The 15,949-nt window shown below is 45.0% G+C and overlaps 1 protein-coding gene across 2 annotated transcripts in view; it reads right to left on the minus strand.

Annotated features, from left to right (window-relative positions):
- Positions 1-10,623: 10,623 nt before the first annotated feature.
- Positions 10,624-15,949, minus strand: part of SMYD1 (SET and MYND domain containing 1) — a 44,730-nt gene continuing 39,404 nt past the window's right edge. For both annotated transcript variants that reach the window (XM_024558597.4, XM_024558596.4), the window contains 2 exons: positions 15,775-15,943; positions 10,624-14,485 (listed from right to left, as the gene is read on the minus strand). In XM_024558597.4, the coding sequence (XP_024414365.2) occupies positions 14,327-14,485; positions 15,775-15,943 (328 nt within the window). In that variant the 3' untranslated portion in view covers positions 10,624-14,326. The remainder of the gene's footprint in view (positions 14,486-15,774; positions 15,944-15,949) is intronic.

Here is a 15,949-nt window from a genome sequence, read left to right on the forward strand (position 1 = left end):
ATTACCCCAGAATGACCTTATTTCAAAATAGGGTCATTGCAGATACAGCTACCTAAGTTGAAATGGAGTGATGCTGGAGTAGGGTGGGCCCCTAATCCAATATGGTGGGTCTCCTTATTAAAAGGGGAAATTTGGACACAAAGACACCTCCACGGGGAGCATACCATGTGAAGATTGGAGTTGTGCTGCCATGAGCCAAGGAACTACCAGAAGCTGGGAGAGGGGCCTGAAATGGATCACTGCCTTCCAGGGGAGCATGGCTCTGCCAGCACCTTACACTCAGATTTCTGGCCTCCAGGCTGTAAGATTCAGGCTGTGGGCAGCCTGAGCCACCCAGTCTGTAGTATTCCGTTACAGCAGCCCTAGCAAACTAATGGTGTTCCTTCCCCATCTCCGAAGAGCTGCCCACCTCTGACATTTCCACCTCCATCATATCTCTCAGCTCCCAGGACTGTGTCCAACTCACAGAAAACTCTCAACAAAGATGCTATTTTGAGAAAACACAGTTTTTCTCCTCCACTTTCACACAGAACACTTCATTCTGACATTTCTGATCACCAGATACGTGGGGTTTTTCACCATACTAAGCAATTTTAGAACACCAGCTGGGTGTGCTACAATTTAAGTCAATTCTGACCGTCTACCCAGAAATAGTGTCAGATCCCAATAAATAACTTACTGATTTGGACATGTTGAGTATGTTGGCTATCTCCTGCATAGTAGATCGTTGGTTGTAAGCGCTCAGTCTCATGAGGCCGCCACCTTCCCACACTCTTCATTATTTTCTTAATCATCACCCCAGGATATATTTATTGACTTCAGAAAGAGAGAGAGAGAGAGAGAGAGAAATCTGTGTGACAGAGAAACATCGATTGTTTGCCTCCCGTCCATGCCCCAACCGAGGATCGAACCCATAACCCTTTAGTGCACAGATGACACTCCAGCCAACAGAGCCGCCCTGCCAGGGCCCTCCCACACACTTTAGATGCCAATCACGAGTAGTAGGCTCCAGGTTACCCACCACTTTAGTCTGGTCTGGCTGCAGATCAGAGGTTCCCATGACCTCCTCCACCTTGGATGTGATTATTTGCTAGAAGAGCTCACAGAATTCAGGGAAAGACTCACATTTATCATTTTATTAAAGGATATAATTTTAAAAAATACAAATGAAGAAATACATAGGGTGAGGCCTGGGAGGGTCCCAAGCACACACTGTGGAGTTGGGGTGTGCCACCCTCCCAGTACAACAAATGTGACCTCTAACCTGGAAGCTCTCTGAACCCCATATTATTGGGATTTTATGGAGGCTGCCTCATGTAGGCATGATCATTTATTAGCTACATTTCTAGCCCCTTTTCCCTCTCTGAAGAAGTGGGAGGCGGAGCTGAAAATTACAACCTTGGTCTTTCTTGTTGCTTTGTCTTTCTGGTGACCAGGCTCCACCTGGGAGCCACCCAGGAACCCACCCAGGGTCACCCCATTATAACAAAAGATGCTCCCAGTGATTTTATCACTCAGGAATTTACAAGGAGCCCTGTTTCAAGGACTAGGGATGAAGGTCAAATATATATTTATTATTATAAATCACAGTATCTTAATAAATAAATGAATTAATAAATGAATCTGTCACATTTTCCCCTCCTCTTCCAACTTCTAGAGTTGAAACCCAATTACTTGTTACTTAGGTTATTTCACAGCCAACTCAAGGCATCTCCCTGAGTCTCTCTCTCTTATTTCCAGACCTCCACCCTGCTAACAGTCCTCTCCTTCATAAACGGTGCTGGTCACAATGCTTCCTTGTACATTGCCTAGCACATGAATCATAGTCCTAAATCCATATCATTTTATATGTTATAATAGTCTTCTTTTGTTTCTATTTAATCATTTAAACACGTGGGAACCATTCTTAGCTCATGCATTGTACAGAAACAAGTGGCAGTCAGATCAGATCTGACTTGTGGACGGTAGCTTGCCAACCCTTACTCGAACACAGTCTGCCCCACCTCATCCAGCTCCACACTCTCTCCTATAATATTGGGTTGACCAAAAAGTTCATGTGGGGTTTTTTTCCTTAAAATAAAAGACACATTTTTCATTTTCACTAATAATTTTATTGATTTGGACATGTTGAGTATGTCCGCTATCTCCTGCATAGTAGAACATTGGTATTTCTCAATTAATGTCTCAATTTGATCTCTGTCAACTTCAACTGTTCTACCCAACCATGGAGCATCATCCAGAGAGAAATCTCCAACATGGAACTTTGCAAACCACTTTTGACACATTGGATCAGTCACAGCACCTTCTCCATACACTGCACAAATTTTTTTTTGCATTTCAGTTGCATTTTTACCTTTCTTGAAATAATAAAGCATAATGTGCCAAAAATGCTGTGTATTTTCTCCCATCTTCAATATTAAAATGTCTACACAAAAACTCACCAGTTTTGATAAGATTTTTAAATGCATACTGATATGACAGCTGTCACAATACAATCTAACAAAAAGTTTTAAATGAAGTTGAAGACAATTAAGCACTATTAGAGTCATCCTATAGAAAAACCCAAAAGAATTTTTTGACTAACCCAATATACACACCAGTCAAGCTAAACAACCTCTCATTCCCCTTGTGATTTAAGTGCCATCTCCTTCAAGAAAGCTTCCTAAACTGCACAGCTGAAAACACTCTCTCCCTGTCTCTGGCATTTTACCTGCACCAGTGTTTTGGAATGAGGTTCTTCCTGCCTTGCACTATAGTGTTCTCCATACATTTGCCTTCCTTCTACCACATGGATCATGGTCTTGGGAAAAGGGAAACCATTATTTCATGAACAAAGGTGGATTTAAGGAAAGAGCTTCGGAGCTCCAATAAGAACTCAGAGTTTGGAAATAAAAAAAAAAAACCCAAAAACCAATGGCATACTACAATATACCATTGACAAAAATAAATTCCAGTTAAACTAAAGAGCTAAATGAATAAATATGAACTATTAGAAATAGATATGATGGTAGGTAAATAACTTGAATTATAGAAGGGTTTCTTAAAAACTGTGCAAAAACCATGAACAAAAAGATTAATTCATTTTACTATCTCAAAAAAATTTTAATCTTACATGAAAAAAGACACTGTAAACACAGTTTCAAAAAAAAGCAATAATGTGGGAGATATCTGTAGCTTACATAACAGAGGTTAACAGACTGAATATGAAAACCTCCCCCAAATTAATAAGACCAGTAAGTCAATGGCAAGGTGGGCTGAGGACATTAATAAGGAATTCACGAAATAAAATATGTTTAGTCTCTGAGTAATCAGGAAGGAGGACTGTAAGATGAGATATCATTTTACAAATCCAACTGGTAAACATGGAAAAGGTTGGTAACACCCAGTGTTTGCAAGGTGGTGGAGATGTAAATGGGTACAGCCCATATGCAGTACCATTTAACAGTATTCACTGATTTTTCGGCATGACTTCCCTGACACCTAGCAATGCCACTGTTTTGTATCTCCCAGAGAACTGTTCCACACAGGCACAAAGAAGCATATAGAGCTGCAACAGCCGAAAACTGAAAACAAATGCCCATCAGTAAAAAAAGGTTGGGTAAACTCTGGTACAGCCATACTCTGAAATAACCTGTAACAGATTAAACGAACAAGGCAGATCTGTATGTGCTGTCACAGAACTAGCTCTACGACAAAGCTTAATTGTTTTTAACAAAAAAGGCAAGGTGGCTCAGTTGGTTGGGGCATTTTTCCGTACACCAAAATGTTGCAGGTTTGACTCCCGGTCCGGACACATAGCTAGGTTACATGTTCAATCCCGGTTGGTGCATGTGTGGGAGGCAGAAGGCAGCTGACCGATATTTCTTCTCAGTGTTTCTCTCTCTCTATCTCCCTCCCTTCCTCTCTCTCTAAAATCAATAGACATATCCTCAGCAGTATAATATCATCCATGTAAATTTTATTACAATGTGAAACAAAATGATCTATTTGTATAGATTCACACATATGTGTGTAAACATGGATGGTTGTGTAATAGCCATTATCCTACAGTGGGAACAGGAACAGGGTGGGAGGTCAAGAGACCTTTTTGCATTATTTATATTGTTTGAATCTTTCAGAAGGCAATAGTTTTGTGGAACTATTTTTTAAGTGAGCAATGAATTTTTAAGGAGCAGATGATGTAAAGTAAAAATATTGGGCTGGAAGATATATTTCACCTAATCTATCATTTTAGACCTCAGTTTTCTCATCTGTAAAATGGGCAATACAACACCTTCTCTCATGGCTTTTATAGGGAACCTGTGAAACAAGGCAAGTGCCATCCAAATGAAGCGTGTTACTATTGCCACTAGGATTCCTCAGGGAACTGCGGCTGGGCTTGACATTCAGACCATTAGCAGAAACTCTGTTCTGCCCAGAGAAACATCAGTGATGAAGAGGCACAGAGAGGAGGAGCGGTTTGCTAGGACTACCCAGCTGGCACACGGTGGCGCTGAGTCTTGACTCTCCAAACACAGGAGGAGGGAAATAGTAGAAATGAGGTCCTCTCAGCAAGGCCTGCAGGGAGCTGAAAAAGTTCCCAAAGTCTCCTCCTAAATGGGAACAACGCTGGGTTTAGAAGAAGATTGTGTGTATGTTTTCACCTAAAAAGGAGAATAAATTTTAGATACTGAATTTAGATTTTGTACAGGTGCCCAGAGAACTTTGGGCCTGAAGCCTGCTTTAAATAAAATGAATAAACAGCTGTTGGTTATATCAGCTATTTTTACCTTGACCTCTCTTCCCTCTTCACCCTTCTGCCTTTGCTCCTAGTGCCCCATGCGCATCCCACCAACAGGCAGTGCTCCTTCCCCTGAGAGCCACTTGGTTTGAGAAGAGGCAGTTTTGGTGGCTACGTCCACATAAAAGCAGACATTTCTGGTGGGGGGGGGTGTTTTCTCTTTTTTAACTGATTGCTATTAGAGTAAAGAAAGTGAATGTTTTTCTTTTTTTTTTTTATGAGAAAGGGGCTCTAACTTAGTCCACACTTAATCTTCAGAGCATTTTTCTATACATACTAGAGGCATATTGAATATCTCATGATTTTCTAGTATTTCTTACCAGAAAAACATGGAGACATAGAATTTATTTATCTTGACAACCTGGCATCATTCAGCCAAATCAGGGATGAGCATCATTAAGCTTTGAGGAGACAATGATCCCTGGGAGACAGCAAGTCTCCCAGGGAGGCCAACCCGTAATCTGCATGGCGACAGTATGACTCATGCCACGACGCTGGTGTGTACAAGCTGCAGACCCTGGCTACCTAGGAAAATGTCCCAGAGGAAGTGACATTACCCCGACTCGCAGAGCATCCAAGGATAATTTTTGGCCAGGAGGTGTGGCATAGATTAAGGCTTGGCAAGAGATGAGGCAGAGAAGGACAGTCTCCAACATGAATATCCTTTGCTCTGGAGTAAGGAATTTGAACTTGATCCTGGAGATCAAAGGGTTTCGTTGAAGGGTTTTCAGCTACAAGAATAGTGTGGAACTAAAGGCATTGTAGGAAAATTATTCTGGCCATGGTGTTGAGAATAATGAGAAAGGCCAAGGCCGAATACAAAGAGACCATTAAGAGATGGCAGCAGTGGTCCAGGCAAGAGAGGTTGAAAGCCTGAACGAAGGGAGTGCCTGGGAGAAGGGAGCAAAGCAGAAAGTCTCAAGAACATTTAGGAATTGGAATCAATGGGCCCTAGTAATTAGATGTGAGAAGTGTGTTAGAAAGATATATCTTGAGGATGTAACTGCAGGAACTAAGGCACACTCAGAAGTGTTCTCCTGATGAAAATTTAATACAGGTACCATTTATAAAGATGTAGTTAGAGTAAAAGAAGCCAACAAGATAAGTGAGGTGCCTGGGGACTGGCAACCACAGAAAGGCATCACTGCCCGTAGGCCTCAGGGCAATGTGGGCATCAGCGTTACTGGAGCTCAGTGACAGCTGGAGCCACGAGACAGCCACCCAGAAGGAGCTGAACACTGGCTGGGCAGGGAGGGGGCAAGGAAGATAGAGTGCGGTGGGGAGTAACACCCGACTTCTCTCTCTTTCTGCCTACTGTCTCCTGCTGGTGCCTGCTATTGCTGAGAAAGCAGAGGTCAGCCTTTCTGGGCAGAGAGCAGGGCAGAGAAGGATGGAAAAGGGATGTAGGGGCAAAAGGAGACAAACCAGCATGATGGGAACTCCTTTAGTTGCAAGTGAAAGAAAGCCACTTAAACTGGCTTAGGCCAAAATTAATGTGGGAGTTGGAGGGAAATGGTTCACTGAGTCATGTAACTGGAAAAACTAGGTGAATCCAAAGCCTTACAATGATGTTATCAATACTTTTCTCACTATCAACTCCCTTTTCTCTTTTCTCCCTCAATGCCAGCAATGTTCTCCCAGAACTTTCCAACAGCAGTGAGCATGACTACCAGCACCTCCAGGGTGACAAACTGAGAGCTTGCATTCCCAGAGAAGAGCAGGGACTCCTCCTTCTCCAATTCAGAAGGGCCCTGGCAAGGGTACAATCAACTGACCTGAGTCACATGCAATGGTGTGCTAGAGCTAGAGAGTACTGAGGTGGGATAGTAAGAAGCTAGGAAAATTCCTAGGCAAGTGGAAGGGGAAACTGAGACACGAAAATCAAACAGGGCCAAACAGTTTGAACAACTTGCAGCCAGCAAGAACTTATCTCCCCTAACCAAGGACACTTGGCTTACACCTCTCCTCCCTCACCAAAGAATACACAGCTTAAGTCTCCCTGGCCTGGGAAATAAAGGACAAAGACCCAATTAATGTCAGCTAAATCCAAGGACAAATGAAGTCAGGGAAACAAATAACAAGAATACCCTCAAAAGCCGGCAGCCCAGGATAAAAGTAAAACAGTATAATAGACCAAAGAATATTCCCAACCCCACTATGTGCTTCTTGTGAAGCATCAGCATATTTTAAAAAATGCAACTAGAAAACCAATGAGTATTCTGCTAAAACTCTCCCCTGAGATTCTCACCAGAAGAAAAAATATAAAAAGTCCTCAGAACAAAGACACAGGTCTCACTCCAGAGCATGCCCAAGCCACTCCCCAAGTATGACCTTTTTATTTCCTCTAAATTCTAAAGGTCCCAAGGAAACTTGCAGCCAGGGGAACAGTGGGCAGCGGCAGCTTGACCTGGGCTTACCCCGTGATCCTGTCTCCAGGGCCCCCTTTCTCTGACTTCTAGGTGAGTTAACAGCAGCCCCACCTTGGTTCACTTCCTATAACTTTTCTAGGGACCAAAGCGGCCTGCCTAGGTTCTCTCTTGCTACTTCTACCCTAAGTCCTCCCTTTGTTTCACTGTACCCAGGCTTACTAAACGTATTCTCAAAATCACCTGGACTCATGTTGTGAAATCTTTCCTACACGAAGTCAAGAACCCATACACTACAGACCAGCCTGAGGCAGACCTGCTCCAGGCTGGTGCCTGTCTGGTAACACTACCAGCTCACAACTCAGCTTGGTAAGTTTGGTAAGTTGACATTGGCCATGGTGGGAGTATTTACAACATGGAAATAAGCAAATGTTACATTTACCAGCCCACCACTGACTCTCAGGCCATCATTGTTTGTCAGGAAATGCTGTGCCAGGATACAGCAGGCTGGGTCCTGAGCCAGCCCGTCCTGAACAACCCCCTAAGAACCTCATGATGTAGGGAATGTCTCTGGAGGAAGTGGGGAGTGTTACCAGAAGTGTTACCAGAAGTGGGGAGGAGAAGTTGGACTGAAAAGATGAGCTACAGGAGCTCACTGCAGGCAGAGAAGGAGAGGGAAGCATCTAAGATCATATCCAAGACCTTGAGGAACTAGGTAGATGGTGAGGCGGTAAGTAGAGATCTGGAGGGAAATAATGAGTGAGTTTAGGTATACGTAAGTTGTGTATGAATTGCCTGAACAACACCTACTACCATGAGTAAGGCAAAATTCTTCCATTTAAGAAACATATACGCTAACAAGACAGGTGGTGAATAAAATGCAAAAGACCATCTTACAAGGCCAAATATAAGTGCCAGCAAAGGACACAAATCACATAGCCGAAATTCTATCTGCTGCTTCAAACTGTGGTTCCCAGCACTGGCGCAGCTCTGTGTCAAACCCAAGAAGGAGCAGGGTCCCCAAGGGGATTCCACACACACCACAACTGCCCAGGACTGGTGAGCAGAAGGGAAGCAGTGAGACAGGGCTGTGGTGTGCTGAATGAGAGTTTAGAAACCCTGTCCTGTTGAATGAGGAAGAGAAAGAAGGCAAATTGCACATGGCTGTCAATGTGACGAATAGGAAGGAAGATTCATTCTCCTGGAGCCTGAAAATCAGGATTTAAGTCTCATGTCTGCTGCTCAGAGGTTTGCAGCTGTGCCTGCATGACTGGTCTGAGCAGACCTCTGGGCGGGCACGAGGATGGCCTCCACAGGTGTCCACGTGCAAACTCCTGGGCCTGTGAATGTGTGCCTTTACGGGGCAAAAGAGGGTTTGCAGATGTGATTAAGAAGAGGAGAGGAGGAGATTATCCTGGATGATCCCAGTCGGCCCAATGTAATCACAAGCGTTCTTATAAGTGAAAGAGGAAGGCAGGAAGATCAGAGAAGGAGCGATTGCAGGCTGGGGGGCCACAAACCAACGAACATGGGCATTCCAGAGAAGCATGTAGAAGCTGAAAAAAGCCAGAAACAGATCTCTCTTCTAGAGCCTGCAGAAGGAACCCGGCTTTGCTGACGCCTAAATTTTAGCCCTGTGAGACCAATTTTGGACTTCTGGCCTCTGGAACTATAAGATAATAAATCTGCATTTAAAAATATATATTTATTTATTTTTAGAGAGTGGGGAAGGGTAGGAGAAAGAGAGGGAGAGAAACATCAGTGTGTGGTTGCCTCTCGCATGCCTCCTACGGGGGCCCCGACATGGCCCACAACCCAGGCGTGTGCCCCGACTGGGAATCAAACCTGTGACCCTTTGGTTCGCAGGCTGGCACTTAATCCACTGAGCCACACCAGCCAGGGCTAAATCTGCATTTTTTAAAGAATTTATTTATTGATTTGAGAGAGAGAGACATCAATGTCTTGTTCCACTTATTTATACATTCATTGGGTGATTCCTGTATGCGCCCTGACCAGGGACCAAACCCCCAACCTTGGTATGTCAGGATGACGCTCCAACCAACTGATCTCCCCAGCCAGGGCGGTCAGTGTTGTTTTAAGTCACTAAGTTTGTGGTGATTTGTTATAGCAAGAGGCAACAAATGCAACTCCTAAGGACATCTGAGAAACTGTGCCTGGGCCAGAATGTTCTCAGACCAAGTCCTGTGAGGTGGGGAGGCCAAGGTGATAACGAGGACGAAGGTCATGCCTGGGTTAGTGAACCCCTATGTTGGCCTGTGGTCATGCTGCATGTTGTGACTTTCTGAGACTGATGGGGTCCTCCCGGCCAATGTGAGACTGGGTGGTTTATAGGTAGTGCTGGGCCAGACGGGACAAAGAAGCTCCAAGAAGCTCTGTTTACCTTCACCCACGGAATGTTGTCACTCACAGCTGTGCACACTGTGGTCCAGAAGCTTGCACCTCTCTGCCCTCAGAGATGTTACTATTCTCTCTGCTGTGCCTCAGCTATATGAACTCCCTTCTGCACTCCTGAGAGAAATAAACCTTGAGCAATTCCCCCAAGCAGCGGCTGTATCTTGACTTTAATATATGCGTCTGTCAATACATTGTTGGTGCAGTGGGCAGGTCACTTAGTCTCAAGTGTAGTAATCAGAGGTTTTACACTAGTTTGCTATGACCCTTGGGGTAGAGGTTTCAGAATGCAGATGTCACCCCAATTTAAGTAAAGATTTCTTTAATGGTCTTTAATGATCTATTCTGCTACTTCCATATAGCAAACCCTATTTTCACAGATTGACAACACTACCAGTTAATGTGTTCTTCTAAAGTTAAGCCAATTACCATGGTGTCAATATTCCCACCATGACCAATGTCAGGGTATCAATGTGATATTGATGAATGCAGAGTTGGAAACGATGTGCACAGTCAGCTCTCACAAGCTGGTAAGTGCTGGTTCCAGAGTATCACTGCTTATCTCTACCCTTTACTTTCACTTTCTGATTAAGAGAAATAGTAGCATGGTTGGAATGCTCATGGAGCACTTATAATGGATCAGGCACTGTTTTAAGGGCATTATCTTTAAAATTTTTAATTCTCAAGGCAACTCTCTGTGGTAGGCAGAAATAAGGCAACTGAGGTACAGGTGAAATAACCAGTCCAAGCTAATAACTTGTGATATAAACTCAGTTTGTCTCAGTGCCCATAATCTGTAAAACTACAGTAAAGTCTTCTCTAAAACTGCACTGTCTGGTACAGTAGCCACTAGCCACATTGGCTATTTTAATTGAAATTAAATAAAATTAAAAATTCACTTCCTCTCTCATACTAGACACATTTCAAGTGCTCATCAGTCACATGCCACTAGTAGCTACTGTATTGGACCACATAGATATAATACATTTCCATCATCACAGGAAGTTCTATTAGTGCTGCTCTGAATAGATTGTCAGAAAGAAAGAAGCCACACATTTTCTTGGAAACAGTGGATTTAATGGCCTTTATTGATGGCTGTAACATAAAAACTCAAAATACACAGTTTATGTCTCTTCTGCTCTGAAATAAGCAAATTCATTCACTTATTCATTCATTCATTCAACACATTTACTGAGCACCTACTATGTTTCAGAGCCTGTGCTAGGTTCTGAGGATAGAAAGATGAATAAAGGGGCACAGCTCCTGTCCTCCAGGAGCTCATGATCTAATAGAGGAGGCAGACAAGTAAAAAGTCAATTACAATGCCATAAGGAGAGAGTTATAATGGGAGATTCTAGGGTAATATGAGAGACTCAGACAGACAGACAGCTAAATCAAAGGCGTTCAGGGAAGGCTTCACAGAGGGGGTGATTTCCAGACTGAATGCTGAAAGATAAATAAAAGTTGGCAGGTTTTAGGTGTTTTAGATAGAAAACTCTAAGAAAGGCAGGAGAACATGGGTCACTCAGGACCTGTAAGTGAGTGGGTTTGACTGAAGCCTAGGATGCAACTGAAGCAGGAGAAGTCAGGTGTTCTCAGGTAGTATGCTGAGGAAGAAGAGTTGGAGAGGGGAGAAAGGAAATAGAAAGTTTTCTTTTGGGTATGGTGAGTTTGATGTGCCTGCAGAATGAGTTTGATGTACCTGTTCAAGGGGGTGTGTGGGGCTGGAGCTCAAGGACAAGGTTGGGAAATATGGATTTAAGAATATCAGACTTAAGGTGGTAAACAAACCAAGGGCCTGCTGAGTTCAGGCAGAGAGTGTGTGCAGACTGAGATGAAAATAAACCAAGAGTAACCAGAAAAAACAAAGCCAGCTATAGGAAATACCCACATATCAGGGCATGCAGAGAACAGGGACAGAGAAGGCTCAGAAACCACATCAGAGGATCATCACAAGGAAGTGGTGTTGCAGAAATCAGGTTCTGGGAGTGTCAGCTGATGCAGAGATGCCAAATAATGTAAGGACTGAAAAGTACTCACTAGAGATGACCTTGGTAAAATCTATTTTAGTGGAGTTCAGGAAGCCAGCCTGCAGAGGTTTCAGGAAGAAATGAAAAGTGAAGAAAAGAAAATAATAACTATGAGAGACAGATCCTTTAAAATAATACTCAGCTGTGAAGATCATAACTGAAGATTATCCCCAGCACGTTTGGTGGCTGCGCTGAAGAAGTCAGGGAACAGAGAAATGTCAAGGACCCAGGGTGGAAAAGGAGCAATAAATGAAGCAAGACCCAAAGGATACAGAGGAGGAAGGAGTCCAGAGCACAGGTGGAGAAGGAGAGGGGAGGGAAGGATGGGTGCAGACATGTCGTGCATGAATGTAGGGACAGGAAACTGAGGGAATCCCATATTCCAACCTCCATTTTCTCCTCCATGAGGCAGGAGGTGAGAAGCCGAAAGCACAGGATTTGAGAGCAGAGCTGAAGGCCTGAAGTAACTTTTTAACAAAAGGGAAAGCAAGCCAATCAGCAGCACATGAAGCACTTCTGGGCTGCACCCAAAGGCCAGCTGAAGTTGAAGAGGAGGCCAGAGAGGCATCTGTTCCCAGGAAGGCTATGCTCTTTTCCTGGCTGAGCTCAGCATCTCCAGGTGCAGCAGAGAAAGAACAAGACAGTTGAATTAATCCACGGTTGGGACTCTGTCCAGCAGGAAGGGAGAATGTGCAGAAAGGAAGGAGGGCTAGAGGCCCGGCTGAGCTGGAAGGAAGTGAAGACAGGAGGAGGGTGAAACACATGAGTAACCTGGTGCGGAAAAAAGGGACTGAGAGAGGAGAAAGGGTAAGAGCAACAACCAGAAAGTTAGACTTTAAAAATGGAGAAGTGATGGGTAATGACAGTGCCCAGCGTGTGGTCAGAAGAATTAATCGAAAATAGAATTGCGTAAATTAAAAAATCTGTGAAACAAGAAAGTTAGAAGCTTTGTCAAGTGGACATAGAAGACACTGAGTATGAGGAAGGGGGGATGGAAAATGGGACCATGATATGGGAATGACCAGACAAGGGTGACAAAGGGGGAAAGACAGCTTGGGGGAGGTTTTACATGACAGTACAAGAGTGGTCATTGATGGTGCCAGTTTTGCCCCTGGGAGGATGCTGGTGCCACCCCCAGACCTGCAGTATAGGGGCTTGGCAGAACTGTCACACTTCCTGTGAAAGCTTCTAGAGAACAGGTATCCTCAAAGAAGAGCCAAATGCCAATACAAGTATTCTGCAAAGAGGTGGCACACTTGCCAAGTTTTTAGAGAAAGTCTTTGACACCCTTGCAGAGCCATTTTGGACAGGGGCAGAGGGAGGCAGCAGGTCATTCTAAAGATGAAAGGGTGGGACTGGAGAAGCTGACACTTCAGGCAGAGGTGACAAATATTGGACCTGGGAGCATCACTTGTTAGCTGGAGTTCTGGGGTCAAAGGAGGCCCCAGGTGGTGGAGAAGACTTGGTGACACCCCCAAATGGAGGCTCTGCTCTGGGATCCCCCAAAACATTGGTGAGAAGTTTGGGATCCCAGAAAATAACAGAACAACTACATTGATTAATTCCTGTTCTTGAGTGAAAACCAAGCAGCATCCCAGAAAATGAAGGCAAGTTGGTCACACCCCCAAAGAGATCCTACCCCAGATGTGCAGAGTCCAGATTAGATGTTCCCTCTTGTGAGAAGAACAGGGGTCCCAGTGCATGGACAGTAAAATAAATTAAGCAAGACAAGCCATAATTGTTCACTACTAAGAATAGAGATTTACTGGGGCAGGGAGGGACGGTAATGAAGTCTAAGCTGATAAAGATGTAATCAGATAAAACCCAGAAAGGCCAATTCTGCTGGACCTGAGATCATCAGACACATGTGTTTCCAAGTTTTCCCTCAGCTTCATCCTGAAAAGACTTCTTCAATCCTAATAGGCCAATGGCCAGAAAAATCTCAGCTATTGTCCCAGGGAATCACAAGGCTTGGCGGTGAGGTTGGGGAAAGGAGATATGCCCTCTCTGTGTTTTAGAAAATGTTTCAGAATACTTGGAAACCAGACTTTAAACAGAGGCCTCAAGTGGTTTGGGCAAAGCCCACACCTCATCCTGCATATGCACCATTCTGAAGAGGTTTCAGTTCTCTGGGTAGAACCTAAGCGGCCCAACACAGCCACTTCTTCCTGACTCCACACCCACCTAAAGAAGCTGGACATCACCCATCCTAGTCTGCCAAATCCTGGACATTCCAGACCATGGGTGAGAGCGGCGCCACAGACAACTCCACGGATGGGTGAGCAGCCCCCTGAGGCTCCAAGCACCTATCCCCTAGGCTGAGATGTTACCCCCTCCATGATATGCCACACTGCATTACACACACACACACACACACACACACACCAGACATCCCACTACTGCCCTCTCTCCATATTGTTTACCATTGCATTTGTTATTACACAGTACTTAACTGTGTGTTTACATTTTGCCTCCCCAGCTACTTTTGGAGCTTCTTTATCTCTCAGGTCCACTATCCAATAAATATTTGTAGATGGGTGGGGCTATAGAATGAGTTGATTGAATTAAACTGAGTTGAAATGAACAAAAATGACACTGGGGAACACAGGGCAGTGCATTCCCATAGCAACAAGGGTGAGCATTACTCTGACTTCCTCAAGGGTCTCCCCAGAACTCCAATACCTCCAAAATGTCTCCCCAGTCTTCCAGCCTAGCGCCCCCCTCCACCAGGCAGGTCCTCATTGCTTCTTATGGAACAGAGATGGTGCTGGCTCACTGCTGGGCTCAGCCATGACCTGCATGGGCTGGTTGTTCAGGGCGGCCTCGCGCATCTTGTGGTACATGAACTCGTTCTGGTGGAACAGGCGCAGCTCCATCTCCGTCTGCACCCGCATGGCCTGTGGGACGCAGACACACCGTGAGCAGTGATGACAAGCCCCCAGGACGTGTTGGTCTCTGACCTACCTCAGCCCTTTTGGAAAGGGCAGACAATGGGGTAAATGACTCCCAGTCACCAAGATTCCACTCTCCCCCCTCAGAGGATACATCCATCCACTGGGGGCCCAATGTCCTGGCAGCAGGCTCAGTTTATTGGGGAGAGGGAGTCAGACCCCTGAGAGAGTAGCTGAGGGATTGTTCCCAGAGGAGAGTGTTTTTTCTCAGGAATCATCAAGTGAGGACCTAGATTTGAACCCTGGTCCCTGCATTTGGGTCCCACCTAAGGTTGTGGGACCTCACGCAATTAATGTAGTCTTGTTCAGCCCTCAGTTTCCTCGTACATGAAATGGGTAAGATTCCTTCATAGTTTCCAACAGGCCAGGAAAATTACAGTATGTGACACTCACACACAAAAAGCCCTCACTTTTCCGTAGGTTCATTCAAGAAATACTTAGCAAAGGACAGGCATCGTTGAAAGGCTGAGGATACGGCAGTGAATAAGGCTGACAAAAACTCTGCCTTTGAGAAGCTTAATACGCTGGACATACATTTTGTCTTCTCATACATTTTATGACATCAAAGTCTGTCATCTTTCCCTACACTACACTGTCTGAGAACAGTCTTTCAACTCTGTCTCTCTCAGATAAGCCAGCCCTTCAAAGCACAAAGGAGACCAGCAGCAATTGAGAGCACGCTATTTGCCAGACATGGTTCTAAGCATTCACACATTAACTCACTGACCCCTCATTACAAGCTTACCCTTTTTCTCCATTTTACTCATGAGGAGACTGAGGCCCACACATTCAACATTGGCAGCCACATAGCTCGACAGTGGTGAAGCTGAACTCAGCCCCAGCAGTCTGACTCCAGAGCCTGTGCTCCCCAAGTCTACTCCGTGTAGCACATTTTCTAATGTACAAGGCTGTGCGTGCACACACACATACACACATGTGCACCACTGTTTAGGTTCTCTCAGCCCAAGCTTGGAGCATCCCAGTGTTCAAGTCTCCCATTTGTCATTTACTAGCTACATGACTATGGACAGATTACTCCCCTTCCCTCGGCCTCAGTTTCCTGATATGTAGAACAAGGGGAGTGGGCTAAAGCCTTTCTGAGTTCCCTTCAGGTCTGGCAGGCAATCTAGGGATTTTCCAAAAGCAGAGTCCAGAACTCAGCTCTCATCCTCGGAGAGCTCAGAACAGGCGGGGGGGGGGGGGGGGGGGGGGGCCAGCGTCAAGATGCTACTTGCCTCTAAGTCCTTGGTAATTGGGTGGGTGGGCCCGTGTGTCACCAGGAGAATGGCATAGGCTTTGCAGATCATACCGTGCCCCACCTCGATGTTACCAGCATGCCAGTTGGTCAGCCCCGCCCGCATCACAGCCATGCCCAGTTGGGCATTGTTGGGGTGGTAGAGCTTCCTGTAG

Source organism: Desmodus rotundus, chromosome 5 (assembly GCF_022682495.2).
Source record: "Desmodus rotundus isolate HL8 chromosome 5, HLdesRot8A.1, whole genome shotgun sequence".
Taxonomy (NCBI): domain Eukaryota; kingdom Metazoa; phylum Chordata; class Mammalia; order Chiroptera; family Phyllostomidae; genus Desmodus; species Desmodus rotundus.